At 39.9% G+C, this 14,438-nt stretch overlaps 1 protein-coding gene and 1 non-coding gene across 4 annotated transcripts in view; one reads left to right on the top strand and one right to left on the bottom strand.

The window, feature by feature from the left end:
- FMN1 (formin 1) overlaps positions 1-14,438 on the top strand; it is a 442,344-nt gene that overhangs the window by 303,062 nt on the left and 124,844 nt on the right. For all 3 annotated transcript variants that reach the window (XM_054450470.2, XM_054450471.2, XM_054450472.2), the window contains one exon: positions 13,996-14,116. In XM_054450470.2, coding sequence (XP_054306445.1) covers positions 13,996-14,116 — 121 coding nt within the window. The remainder of the gene's footprint in view (positions 1-13,995; positions 14,117-14,438) is intronic.
- Positions 6,955-7,059, bottom strand: LOC129014923 (small nucleolar RNA U13). Its single transcript, XR_008494442.1, has one exon. It is a non-coding gene; the product is annotated as a small nucleolar RNA U13 (small nucleolar RNA).

Genomic DNA, 14,438 nt, shown 5'->3' with positions numbered 1-14,438 from the left:
ATAACATCACAAAACTTAAGAACATGAAAAGGAAATCTCAGAAATGGATTTAAATATGTATGTGTCAAGTATGTGATAAAAGAGAAATTTCAAGTAATTGGGAAGAGGAAGAAATTGAATTATCTCCTAGACCTCATACCAGAGACCAGAGCAAAGTTTTAAAGAACAAAAGAGTCAAATGTAGAATTAAATGAAAAATAAAATCGGGGGGGAGGAGCCAAGATGGCTGAATAGGAACAGCTCCGGTCTACAGCTCCCAGCGTGAGCGACGCAGAAGATGGGTGATTTCTGCATTTCCATCTGAGGTACCGTGTTCATCTCACTAGGGAGTGCCAGACAGTGGGCGCAGGTCAGTGGGTGAGTTCACCGTGAGCCAGCCGAAGCAGGGGCGAGGCATTGCCTCACTCGGGAAGCGCAAGGGGTCAGGGAGTTCCCTTTCCAGGGGTGACAGACGGCACCTGGAAAATCGGGCCACTCCCACCCGAATACTGTGCTTTTCCGATGGGCTTAGGAAACGGTGCCCCAGGAGAGTATAGCCCGCACCTGGCTCAGAGGGTCCTACGCCCACGGAGTCTCGCTGATTGCTAGCACAGCAGTCTGAGATCAAACAGCAAGTCGGCAGCGAGGCTGGGGGAGGGGCGCCCGCCATTGCCCAGGCTCGCTTAGGTAAACAAAGCAGCCTGGAAGCTTGAACTGGGTGGAGCCCACCACAGCTCAAGGAGGCCTGCCTGCCTCTGTAGGCTCCACCTCTGGGGGCAGGGCACAGACAAACAAAAAGACAGCAGTAACCTCTGCAGACTTAAATGTCCCTGTCTGACAGCTTTGAGGAGAGCAGTGGTTCTCCCAGCACGCAGCTGGAGATCTGAGAACAGGCAGACTGCCTCCTCAAGTGGGTCCCTGACCCCTGACCCCCGAGCAGCCTAACTGGGAGGCACCCCCCAGCAGGGGCAGACTGACACCTCACACGGCCGGCCAGGTACTCCAACAGACCTGCAGCTGAGGGTTCTGTCTGTTAGAAGGAAAACTAACAGGAAGGACATCCACACCAAAAACCCATCTGTACATCACCATCATCAAAGACCAAAAGTAGATAAAACCACAAAGATGGGGAAAAAACAGAGCAGAAAAACTGGAAACTCTAAAAAGCAGAGTACCTCTCCTCCTCCAAAGGAACGCAGTTCCTCACCAGCAACGGAACAAAGCTGGACGGAGAATGACTTTGACGAGCTGAGAGAAGAAGGCTTCAGACGATCAAATTACTCCGAGCTACAGGAGGATATTCAAACCAAAGGCAAAGAAGTTGAAAACTTTGAAAAAAATTTAGAAGAATGTATAACTAGAATAACCAATACAGAGAAGTGCTGAAAGGAGCTGATGGAGCTGAAAACCAAGGCTCGAGAACTACGTGAAGAATGCAGAAGCCTCAGGAGCCGATGCGATCAAATGGAAGAAAGGGTATCAGCCCTGAAAGATGAAATGAATGAAATGAAGCGAGAAGGGAAGTTTAGAGAAAAAAGAATAAAAAGAAACGAGCAAAGCCTCCAAGAAATGTGGGACTATGTGAAAAGACCAAATCTACGTCTGATTGGTGTACCTGAAAGTGATGGGGAGAATGGAAACAAGTTGGAAAACACTGCAGGATATTATCCAGGAGAACTTCCCCAATCTAGCAAAGCAGGCCAACATTCAGATTCAGGAAATACAGAGAACGCCACAAAGATACTCCTCGAGAAGAGCAACTCCAAGACACATAATTGTCAGATTCACCAAAGTTGAAATGAAGGAAAAAATGTTAAGGGCAGCCAGAGAGAAAGGACGGGTTACCATCAAAGGGAAGCCCATCAGACTAACAGCGGATCTCTCGGCAGAAACCCTACAAGCCAGAAGAGAGTGGGGGCCAATATTCAACATTCTTAAAGAAAAGAATTTTCAACCCAGAATTTCATATCCTGCCAAACTAAGCTTCATAAGTGAAGGAGAAATAAAATACTTTACAGACAAGCAAATGCTGAGAGATTTTGTCACCACCAGGCCTGCCCTAAAAGAGCTCTTGAAGGAAGCGCTAAACATGGAAAGGCACAACCGGTACCAGCCACTGCAAAATCATACCGAAATGTAAAGACCATTGAGACTAGGAAGAGACTGCATCAACTAACGAGCAAAATATCCAGCTAACATCATAATGACAGGATCAAATTCACACATAACAATATTAACTTTAAATGTAAATGGACTAAATGCTCCAATTAAAAGACACAGACTGGCAAATTGGATAAAGACTCAAGACCCATCAGTGTGCTGTATTCAGGAAACCCATCTCACGTGCAGAGACACACATAGGCTCAAAATAAAAGGATGGAGGAGGATCTACCAAGCAAACGGAAAACAAAAAAAGGCAGGGGTTGCAATCCTAGTCTCTGATAAAACAGACTTTAAACCAACAAAGATCAAAAGAGACAAAGAAGGCCATTACATAATGGTAAAGGGATTAATTCAACAAGAAGAGCTAACTATCCTAAATATATATGCACCCAATACAGGAGCACCCAGATTCATAAAGCAAGTTCTGAGTGACCTACAAAGAGACTTAGACTCCCACACATTAATAATGGGAGACTTTAACACCCCACTGTCAACATTAGACAGATCAACGAGACAGAAAGTCAACAAGGATACCCAGGAATTGAACTCAGCTCTGCACCAAGCGGACCTAATAGACATCTACAGAACTCTCCACCCCAAATCAACAGAATATACATTTTTTTCAGCACCACACCACACCTATTCCAAAATTGACCATATACTTGGAAGTAAAGCTCTCCTCAATAAATGTAAAAGAACAGAAATTGTAACAAACTGTCTCTCAGATCACAGTGCAATCAAGCTAGAACTCAGGATTAAGAATCTCACTCAAAACCGCTCAACTACGTGGAAACTGAACGACCTGCTCCTGAATGACTACTTGGTACATAACGAAATGAAGGCAGAAATAAAGATGTTCTTTGAAACCAACGAGAACCAAGACACAACATACCAGAATCTCTGGGATGCATTCAAAGCAGTGTGTAGAGGGAAATTTATAGCACTAAATGCCCACAAGAGAAAGCAGGAAAGATCCAAAATTGACACCCTAACATCACAATTAAAAGAACTAGAAAAGCAAGAGCAAACACATTCAAAAGCTAGCAGAAGGCAAGAAATAACTAAAATCAGAGCAGAACTGAAGGAAATAGAGACACAAAAAACCCTTCAAAAAATCAATGAATCCAGGAGCTGGTTTTTTGAAAGGATCAACAAAATTGATAGACCGCTAGCAAGATTAATAAAGAAAAAAAGAGAGAAGAATCAAATAGATGCAATAAAAAATGTTAAAGGGGATATCACCACCGATCCCACAGAAATACAAACTACCATCAGAGAATATTACAAACACCTCTATGCAAATAAACTAGAAAATCTAGAAGAAATGGATAAATTCCTCAACACATACACCCTCCCAAGACTAAACCAAGAAGAAGTTGAATCTCTGAATAGACCAATAACAGGAGCTGAAATTGTGGCAATAATCAATAGCTTACCAACCAAAAACAGTCCAGGACCAGATGGGTTCACAGCCGAATTCTACCAGAGGTACAAGGAGGAGCTGGTACCATTCCTTCTGAAACTATTCCAATCAATAGAAAAAGAGGGAATCCTCCCTCACTCATTTTATGAGGCCAGCATCATCCTGATACCAAAGCCTGGCAGAGACACAACAAAAAAAGAGAATTTTAGACCAATATCCTTGATGAACATTGATGCAAAAATCCTCAATAAAATACTGGCAAACAGAATCCAGCAGCACATCAAAAAGCTTATCCACCATGATCAAGTGGGCTTCAGGCTGGTTCAATATACGCAAATCAATAAATGTAATCCAGCATATAAACAGAACCAAAGACAAAAACCACATGATTATCTCAATAGATGCAGAAAAGGCCTTTGACAAAATTCAACAACCCTTCATGCTAAAAACTCTCAATAAATTAGGAATTGATGGGACGTATCTCAAAATAATAAGAGCTATCTATGACAAACCCACAGCCAATATCATACTGAATGGGCAAAAACTGGAAGCATTCCCTTTGAAAACTGGCACAAGACAGGGATGCCCTCTCTCGCCACTTCTATTCAACATAGTGTTGGAAGTTCTGGCCAGGGCAATTAGGCAGGAGAAGGAAATCAAGGGTATTCAATTAGGAAAAGAGGAAGTCAAATTGTCCCTGTTTGCAGATGACATGATAGTATATCTAGAAAACCCCATTGTCTCAGCCCGAAATCTCCTTAAGCTGATAAGCAACTTCAGCAAAGTCTCAGGATACAAAATCAATGTGCAAAAATCACAAGCATTCTTATACATCAATAACAGACAAACAGAGAGCCAAATCATGAGTGAACTCCCATTCACAATTGCTTCAAAGAGAATAAAATACCTAGGAATCCAACTTACAAGGGATGTGAAAGACCTCTTCAAGGAGAACTACAAACCACTGCTCAAGGAAATAAAAGAGGATACAAACAAATGGAAGAACATTCCATGCTCATGGGTAGGAAGAATCAATATCATGAAAATGGCCATCCTTCCCAAGGTAATTTACAGATTCAATGCCATCCCCATCAAGCTACCAATGAGTTTCTTCACAGAATTGGAAAAAACTACTTTAAAGTTCATATGGAACCACAAAAGAGCCCGCATCGCCAAGTCAATCCTAAGCCAAAAGAACAAAGCTGGAGGCATCACGCTACCTGACTTCAAAATATACTACAAGGCTACAGTAACCAAAACAGCATGGTACTGGTACCAAAACAGAGATATAGATCAATGGAACAGAACAGAGCCATCAGAAATAATGCCACATATCTACAACCATCTGATCTTTGACAAACCTGACAAAAACAAGAAATGGGGAAAGGATTCCCTATTTAATAAATGGTGCTGGGAAAACTGGCTAGCCGTATGTAGAAAGCTGAAACTGGATCCCTTCCTTACACCTTATACAAAGAATCAATTCAAGATGGATTAAAGACTTAAATGTTAGACCTAAAACCATAAAAACCCTAGAAGAAAACCTAGGCAATACCATTCAGGACATAGGCATGGGCAAGGACTTCATGTCTAAAACACCAAAAGCAATGGCAACAAAAGCCAAAATTGACAAATGGGATCTAATTAAACTAAAGAGCTTCTGCACAGCAAAGGAAACTACCATCAGAGTGAACAGGCAACCCACAAAATGGGAGAAAATTTTTGCAACCTACTCATCTGACAAAGGGCTAATATCCAGAATCTACAATGAACTCCAACAAATTTACAAGAAAAAAACAAACAACCCCATCAAAAAGTGGGCAAAGGACGTGAACAGACACTTCTCAAAAGAAGACATTTATGCAGCCAAAAAACACATGAAAAAATGCTCACCATCACTGGCCATCAGAGAAATGCAAATCAAAACCACAATGAGATACCATCTCACACCAGTTAGAATGGCAATCATTAAAAAGTCAGGAAACAACAGGTGCTGGAGAGGATGTGGAGAAATAGGAACACTTTTACACTGTTGGTGGGACTGTAAACTAGTTCAACCCTTGTGGAAGTCAGTGTGGCGATTCCTCAGGGATCTAGAACTAGAAATTCCATTCGACCCAGCCATCCCATTACTGGGTATATACCCAAAGGACTATAAATCATGCTGCTATAAAGACACATGCACACGTATGTTTACTGCGGCATTATTCACAATAGCAAACACTTGGAACCAACCCAAATGTCCAACAATGATAGACTGGATTAAGAAAATGTGGCACATATACACCATGGAATACCATGCAGCCATAAAAAATGATGAGTTCATGTCCTTTGTAGGGACATGGATGAAATTGGAAATCATCATTCTCAGTAAACTATCGCAAGAACAAAAAACCAAACACCGCATATTCTCACTCATAGGTGGGAATTGAATAATGAGAACACATGGACACAGGAAGGGGAACATCACACTTCGGGGACTGTTGTGGGTTGGGGGGAGGGGGGAGGGATAGCATTGGGAGATATACCTAATGCTAGATGACGAGTTGGTGGGTGCAGCGCACCAGCATGGCACATGTATACATATGTAACTTACCTGCACATTGGGCACATGTACCATAAAACCTAAAGTATAATAATAATAATAATAATAATAATAAAATTTAAAAAAAATTAAAAAAAAAAAGAAAAATAAAATCAATAAGACATGACAAAAGTGTAGGTAAATAGTTTACTGATTTTGAAGTAGTAAAATCCTTTCAAAGTGTTCAGTCTAAGGCAGAAACCATAAAAGGTGAGAATGGTAACTTTCAATGCATAAAACTAAAAAACTTTAATTTCTAATTAAAATTTTAAAATACTTCAGTATCTCAAAAATGACTTAAAACTAAATTCAAAATAACATACTGGGAAAATGTTTACAACATAATAGACAATGAACTCTTGAGAATTAACAAGAAAAAAACTTTCTTATTTTTAAAAAATGGCAAAATATATCACAGGCAATTTACAAAAGACATGTAGAAGACATAAATTGCCAACTAGATATATAGAATTAGCACTGTAAATTGATCAAACCTTTCTCAGGAGTGTCATGTATGGTAAATCAGGTTATTCTCTGTTTAAGGTCTCTAGGTCAAATGGGACTCATATCTAGCCTGCCCTTGATTCACCAAATTATATATCCTATAAAGGGCACACTTTAAAAAATTCACATAAAGATGCCATGTGCTTGTCAAGCTGTTTGCCCATAAAGCCTATCTAGAGGAACACATTTTCCTAATTTATACATATATGCTTTATGGGCAAGCAAGGTTGTGTTTTTGTTTTTTTTTTCTCTTTTGTTTCCCTTTTTTCCCACATTTTTTCATTTTTTCCTTTTTTCTTCGTGTCAGACATGTAATGTGTCCATATCATAACAAGGTTCAATGGTGGCGCATCTCACACATGCATATGAACACCCAATCCATCACACTCATGAACTACAAAAGGATCAAAAGCAAGGTTTTCGACCTTTCTGTATCAAAAGCCCTGGAAATATGTGTAAACTTTTAAGAAATTTCTACCCTAAGAAAACAACTAAGGATTTAATGACTGTTTACTTATAATAGCTTATAATAGCAAAATATTGGAAAAATTTTGGTAGGTGTACAATGATACAGACCAAGGTCAAATAAATGATACTAGAGTCACACACTGGAATAATATACTCTCATGGAGAGTGTATAGGAGAGAATATAGTGGTATTAGAAAATATTTTTGATCTGCTTTTAATTTACAAGCATGTGTTTCAAAATAACATACAGTATAATACCACATATGTAATAGATAAATATAAATACACACACACAGAATAACCTGAAAAAATACATTAAAATGTTCCTGGATATTAGGATTGTAAGGGTTTTTTTTGTTTTGTTTTTTTTTTTACTGTCTTCTGTCTTTCCATTACTAAACATAATGATGAACATGTATCACTTTTGTAAAAGGGAAAAAAGATGTGAAAAATAACTTAGTCTAATCTTACATGGCCCTTTTTTGAGGTCGTTATTAACATCCTGATCTTTGAAGGAAGGCTTTGAAGCCCTCACCTTTGAAGCCTGGAAGTACTTCGTTTGAATCTCTCTCAAGATGCATCTTATCCTGCCTTGCATGTATATATGAGGAATTACCTATTATCTTGGCGTTGGTTTTTGAGGTTCAGAATTCATTGTGGTCTCTCTTTTTTTTTTTTTGAGATGGAGTCTTGCTCTGTCACCCAGGCTGCAGTGGTGCAATCTTGGCTCACCACAACCTCCGCCACCCAGGTTCAAGCAATTCTTCATGCCTCAGCCTTCCGAGTAGCTGGGACTACAGGTGTGCACCACCACACCTAATTTTTTTTTTTTGTATTTTTAGTAGAAACAGGGTTTCGCTATGTTGGCCAGGCTGGTCTGGAACTCCTGACCTCAAGTGATCCACCCGCCTTGGCCTCCCAAAGTGCTGAGATTACAGGCATGAGCCACCATGCCTGGCCATTGTCTCTTTTTTACTGCCTGTAATACAGGTGTCTGATAAAACTTGCTGAACTGGATATAATGTTAATATTCACAAATGTGTAATAAGTGGCATCTGTAAAGAACTAGATATGAGGAGATGAGAGCTGTTTTCTGGTGGAGTGAGGAATGCGTGTTTAGCTTCAGGAAATTAAGAAGTAGCAGCAGGCCCATAAGCACATACCCTAGGTTTTGACAGCAGGTACTAGTGTGGCAGAAGAATTATCCTGAAGAATCTTTGAGGGTGACATTTCTAACCCTAGGCTGGCATGGGCAGATTTATTGGTAATGCCTACCCCAACCAAGTCAAATGCATTGTGTGGGAAGGCTGAAATTTGCCTGTGGAATATAGTTGTGGTTGAAAAGAGCTGAACCCAGTGGAATCAGCTTCACAGAGGAAAATCTTACAATGAGAACAGTTTCAAACGTGGGATGGCCCAGTCTAGGAAAAATAAGCCCACAGTAGTGTGGTGCTCTTCTGGTTTTTACTGTGCAAAATGCATTTCACTCAACAAGAGTATAGAATTATGTGATTTATGAAACTGGCCCTTTCCTGTAGGAGCCTAAGTGATGATTTTTGTGGTTAGTGGTGATGAGCAATTAGCTAAAGAAAGATGACTCCTGCTCCCTGCTTCCTTCTTCTCATGCCTGGTTTTTGGTCCAAGTCTTGGTCTGTGAAATTTAAAGAAACCCATGTAGAGTCATGCCTTTTTAACTCTAATTAAGCAGCTTTCATAAGAGCTGCTACCAGCCTGATAGACTCAGCAACATTTCCTTTTTTCTAGCGCGTGCACGAGCGCGCGCACACACACACACGCATTCAAAACCAGGACTGAATCTGATAAAGTTTTGGAAAATGGAAAGAGATACTATGCCTGAGTTCTTCCAGCATAGATTAGCATGGAGCTTTGTAGTGAGGATCTTAGATGTTGTTCCATCTTGGCACTCAGACGAGAGTACTGCTTCCATTTTAAAGTAGTAAAATAAGTATATGAAGATGGGGGAAAAAAGTACATTGTGTCTGATAAAATGAAGAAAACTACCATATCCTAGCATCCCTAACAAAGCTAATGGCCTTAAAGAGGAAGGGTCAAGAGGATTCCTGAAACCACAAGAAAACGTAGTGATAAATTAGATGTCTCCTGCTAAAGGTACATACATCTCAGAACCATGTTTTATAAGCCCTCTGTAGTAGTGCCCATCAACCAAAAATAAAGCTTATTGATATGCCAGATGTTGTTTACTATACCAAGAACAAGACACAGTTTCTGCCTGTGAGGTGTTTAGAGTCTAGTGGGGAAGGTGTACAAGATAACATGGCAATTTAAAAATCAATGGTGATACATAAACTAGAAAACCTAGAAGAGATGGATAAATTCCTGGAAAAATACAGTCCTCCTAGCTTAAATCAGGAAGAATTAGATACCGTGAACAGACCAGTAACAAGTAAGAATTAAATGATAATTTTAAAATTACCAACAAAAAAAAAGGTCCAGGACCAGATGGATTTACAGCAGAATTCTACCAGACATTCAAAGAAGAATTGATAACAATCATTTTGACACTATTCCACAAGAATAGAGAAAGAGGGAAGCCTCCCTAATTCATTTTATGAATCCAGCGTCACCCTAATACCAAAATCAGGAAAGGACATAACCAAAAACGAAAACTACAGACCGATATCCTTGTTGAACATAAATGGTAAAATCCTTAACAAAATACTAGCTAACTGCATCCAACAACATATCAAAAAGATAATCCACCATGATCAAGTGGGTTTCATACCAGGGATGCAGGGATGGTTTTAACATGTGCAAGTTAATAAATGTGTGATAACACCACATAAACAGAATTAAGAACAAAAATCACATGATAATATCAATAGACACAGAAAAAGAATTCAACAAAATCCAGCATCCCTTTATGATTAAAACTCTCAGCAAAATTTACATACAGGGGACAAATCTCAATGTAATAAAAGCCATCTATGACAAACCCCCAGCCAACATAATATTGAATGGGGAAAAGTGGAAAGCATTTCCTCTGAGAACTGGAACAAGACAAGGATGCCCACTCTCGCCACTCCTCTTCAACATAGTACTGGAAGTCCTAGCCAGAGCAATCAGACAAGAGAAAGAAAGAGCATCCAAATCAGTAAAGAGGAGGTCAAACTGTCACTGTTTGCTGGTGATATGATTGTTTACCTTGAAAACCCTAAAGACTCCTCCAGAAAGCTCCTAGAACTGATAAAAGAATTCAGCAAAGTTTCAGGATACAAGATTAATGTACACAAATTAGTAGCTCTTCTATACACTGACAGTGACCAAGCAGAGAATCAAATCAAGAACTCAATCCCTTTTACAATAGCTGCAAAAGTATATATATATAGTAATATACCTAAGGAGTCAAAAGACCTCCACAAGGAAAACTACAAAATGTTGCTGAAAGAAACCATAGACAACACAAACAAATGGAAACATATCCCATGCTCATGGATGGGTAGAATCAATATTGTGAAAAGGTAGAATCAATATTGTGAAAATGACCATACTGCCCAAAGCAATCTACAAATTCAGTGCAATCCCCATCAAAATACCACCATCATTCTTAACAGAATTAGAAAAAAACAACTCTAGGCCAGACACGGTGGCTCACGCCTGTAATCCCAGTTGGGAGGCTGAGGCGGGCAGATCAAGAGGTCAGGAGATTGAGACCATCCTGGCTAACATGGTGAAACCCCGTCTCTACTAGAAATAAAATAAAATAAATTAGCTGGGCGTGGTGGTGGGTGCCTGTGGTCCCAGCTACTTGGGAGGCTGAGGCAGGAGAATGGCATGAACCTGGGAGGTGGAGCTTGCGATGAGCCGAGATCACGTCACTGCACTCCAGCCTGTTGAACAGAGCGAGACTCAGTCTCAGAAAAATAAAAAGAAAAAAAAACTCTAAAATTTATATGGAACCAAAAAAGAACCCACATAGCGAGAGCAAGACTAAGCAAAAAGAAGAAATTTGGAGGCATCACACTACCTGATTTCAAACCATACTATAAAGCCATAGTCACCAAAACAGTGTGGTACTGGTATAAAAATAGGCACATAGACCAATGGAACAGAACAGAAAACCCAGAAATAAACCCAAATACTTAGAGCCAACTGATCTTCAACAAAGCAAACAAAAATATAAAGTGGGAAAAGGACACCCTTTTCAACAAATGGTGCTGGGATAATTGGCTAGCGACATGTAGGAGAACGAAACTGGATCCTCATCTCTCACCTTATACAAAAATCAACTCAAGATGGATTAAGGACTTAAATCTAAGACTTCAAACTATAAAAATTCTAGAAGATAACATTGGAAAAACCCTTCTAGATGTTGGCTTAGGCAAGGATTTCATGACCAAGAACCCAAAAGCAAATGCAATAAAAACAAAGATAAGTAGTTGGGACTTAGTTAAACCAAAGAGCTTTTGTACCTCAAAAGGGACAACCTAAGAGTGGAAGAAAATCTTTACAGTCTATACATCTGACAAAGGACTAGTATCCAGAATCTACAGTAAACTCAAATCAGTAAGAAAAAACAGTCTCATCAAAAAGCGGGCTAAGTACATGAATGGACAGTTCCCAAAAGAAGATATACAAATGGCCAACAAACATATGAAAAAATGCTCAACTTCACTAATGATCAGGGAAATGCAAATCAAAACCACAATGCAATACCACCTTATTCCTGCAAGAATGGCCATAATCAAATAATCAAAAAACAGATATTGGCGTGGATGCCATGATCAGGGAACAGTTCTACATTGCAGGTGGGGATGTAAACTTGTACAGTCAGTATGGATAACAGTGTGGAGACTCCTTAAAGAACTGAAAGTAGAGCTATCGTTTGATCTAGCAATCCCACTACTGGGTATCTATCTAGAGGAAAAGAAGTCATATGAAAAAGATACTTGCACGTGCATGTTTATAGCAGCACAGTTCACAATTGCAAAATCATGGAACCAACCCAAATGCCCATTAGTCAAAGAGTGAGTAAAGAAACTGTGATATATATATACAATCGAATACTACTCAGCCATAAAAAGGAATGAATTAACAGCATTTTCGGCGACCCGGATGAAATTGGAGAATATTATTCTAAGTGAAGTAACTCAGGAATGGAAAACCAAACATCGTATGTTCTCACTGATATGTGGTAGCTAAGCTATGAGGATGCAAAGGCATAGGAATGATACAATGGACTGTGGGAACTTGGGGATAAGAGTCGGGGGTAGGGGGATGAGGGATAAAATACTACAAAGAGGGTGCAGTGTATATTGCTTGGGCGATGGGAGAACCAGAATCTCACAAATCACCACTAAAGAACTTACTCATGTAACCAGATACCACCTCTACCCCAATAACTTATGGGAAAAAAATTAATGGTGATAAATGCTGTGATAATGTAAGCGTCATAGGCCTTTGGAGAACAGGGGAGAAACACCCACGTGCTGGGGGTTAGGGGAAATCTTTAAGGAAGGATGTTTGTTTTAAGACTGAAAGGATGAGTATGAACAAGGAAGTTTAAGGAGGCACTAGGGAAGGGTCGGAAAGGGACCATTTTGTAGACAAAGGCCTAGAAGCAGGAGATCGTGGTCTATTATTTCATGAAGGTCTGGAGGGAGTTGGAGATAAGGGGAAGGTAGAAATGAGGCCAGAGATGTAGACAGAGGCCAGATCATAAAGTGCCTTGTAAAGCAGTTTTAGAGTTTGGAATTAGTCCTAATGGCAGTAGGGAAGATGGAATGTGAAGGAAAGCTGGCAAAGTAGCCTGTGCGGAGAGAGGAATAATTGAAGACTGCCTAAGACATGCAAGATACAAAGCTTAGTTAAACAACTCAGGGAGAAAGCTAGCTAGACTGGAAAAGATATTTGAGGCTCATGTGCCTGAAGCTTTTGTCCTTCAAGATGTTTCTCAGCTGAGAATTCTCCATTAGGTATAGCAGTGGAGCTTGTTAAAACTATACCTCACCCTGCCCTCAGTCTCCTAAGATAAGCCAAACAACATTTGCAAAAGCTTTTCAAATATATGAAGAATTTTGGGGAAGCCAAGGCTGGAGGATCACTCGAGCCCAGGAGTTAGAGAACAGCCTAGGCAACGTGGTGAGACCCCGTCTCTACAAAAAATTAAAAATCAGCTGGGTGTGGTGGCACGTACCTGTGGTCCCAGCTAATAGGCTGAACTAGAAGGATCGCTTGGACCTGGGAGGTCAAGGCTGCAGTGAACCATGATTGTGTCAGTGCACTCAAGCCTGGGTGACAAAGCAAGGCCCTATCTCCAAAAAAAACTGTGTATATGTATAGATACACCCATATACAAAGGATCTAATCATGCATGCACACAGAAGAGCTTTAAGCCACAGACAAAGGTGAGGAAGGGTGATGGGAGGGTGATTGTATCTTCCATTGCAGTGCCTTCTTATCCAGCACCTTCTGATTCACACCTATTGGCATACCCCAAAGATGACTTGTCTAATTGCTAGCATGTGTAAATCAAATGGGGACTTCAAATGTAAGTACTTTCATGTGTTCCCCTCTTCCATTTTTCATGGGAGTAGAGTGTCCAAGATCAGGATGACCTGACAATTTTCTCTTTGATTCATGAGGCAAAATAGAACCTTGCCCATGCCATAGCCGACCTCCTTGCCAATAAGTCCAAAAAGAGATTGTGAAAGACAAGAAAGCACTTCAAAGTCACAAGTCCAAATTTAGGAATAGCAGAGGAGCATTGCTGTGATTCTTACTCAGACATCCAATAAAAAAGCTTTTTTTTTTTTTTCCTCATTGATGCTTTGGAATTTCAACTGAAAGTGACAATTGGGAAGTATAATGTACTTTTGTTTACCATATCTCTTAGGAAGCTGGAACAGAAAAGAGTGTTTTCCCCTTGCCGGAACCACAGGATTTCTTTCTGGCCTCCCAAGTGAAGTTTGAAGACCTCATAAAAGATTTGAGAAAACTGAAGAGGCAACTAGAAGGTAATAGGAACTGTTCTGCTATTACGATAATAGCTAAGATTACTTTTAAAAAATGTTTTAAGAGGATTATTTAGGTCTGGCTCATAGAGTGGGATTGGTGCAGAGTTCAGTGATGGTGCATTACAGCTTTCATGAATCTTTCCCTCTCTACACAGTGTGTAGAGGCACTGTATTTTCAAATTCTTCTCTTTTATTAGTGTTGATCATTTGTTTCTTATATCCATATCTTGTTATATCTACATTTTCGAACATTCAGTAGTTATAACATTATTAATGATAATAGCAGTAACCATTTACTAGATGCTTACTGTTGTCTCATATA

This window comes from Pongo pygmaeus, chromosome 16 (assembly GCF_028885625.2).
Source record: "Pongo pygmaeus isolate AG05252 chromosome 16, NHGRI_mPonPyg2-v2.0_pri, whole genome shotgun sequence".
NCBI lineage: Eukaryota > Metazoa > Chordata > Mammalia > Primates > Hominidae > Pongo > Pongo pygmaeus.
This window is presented reverse-complemented; position numbering and strand designations above follow the sequence as displayed.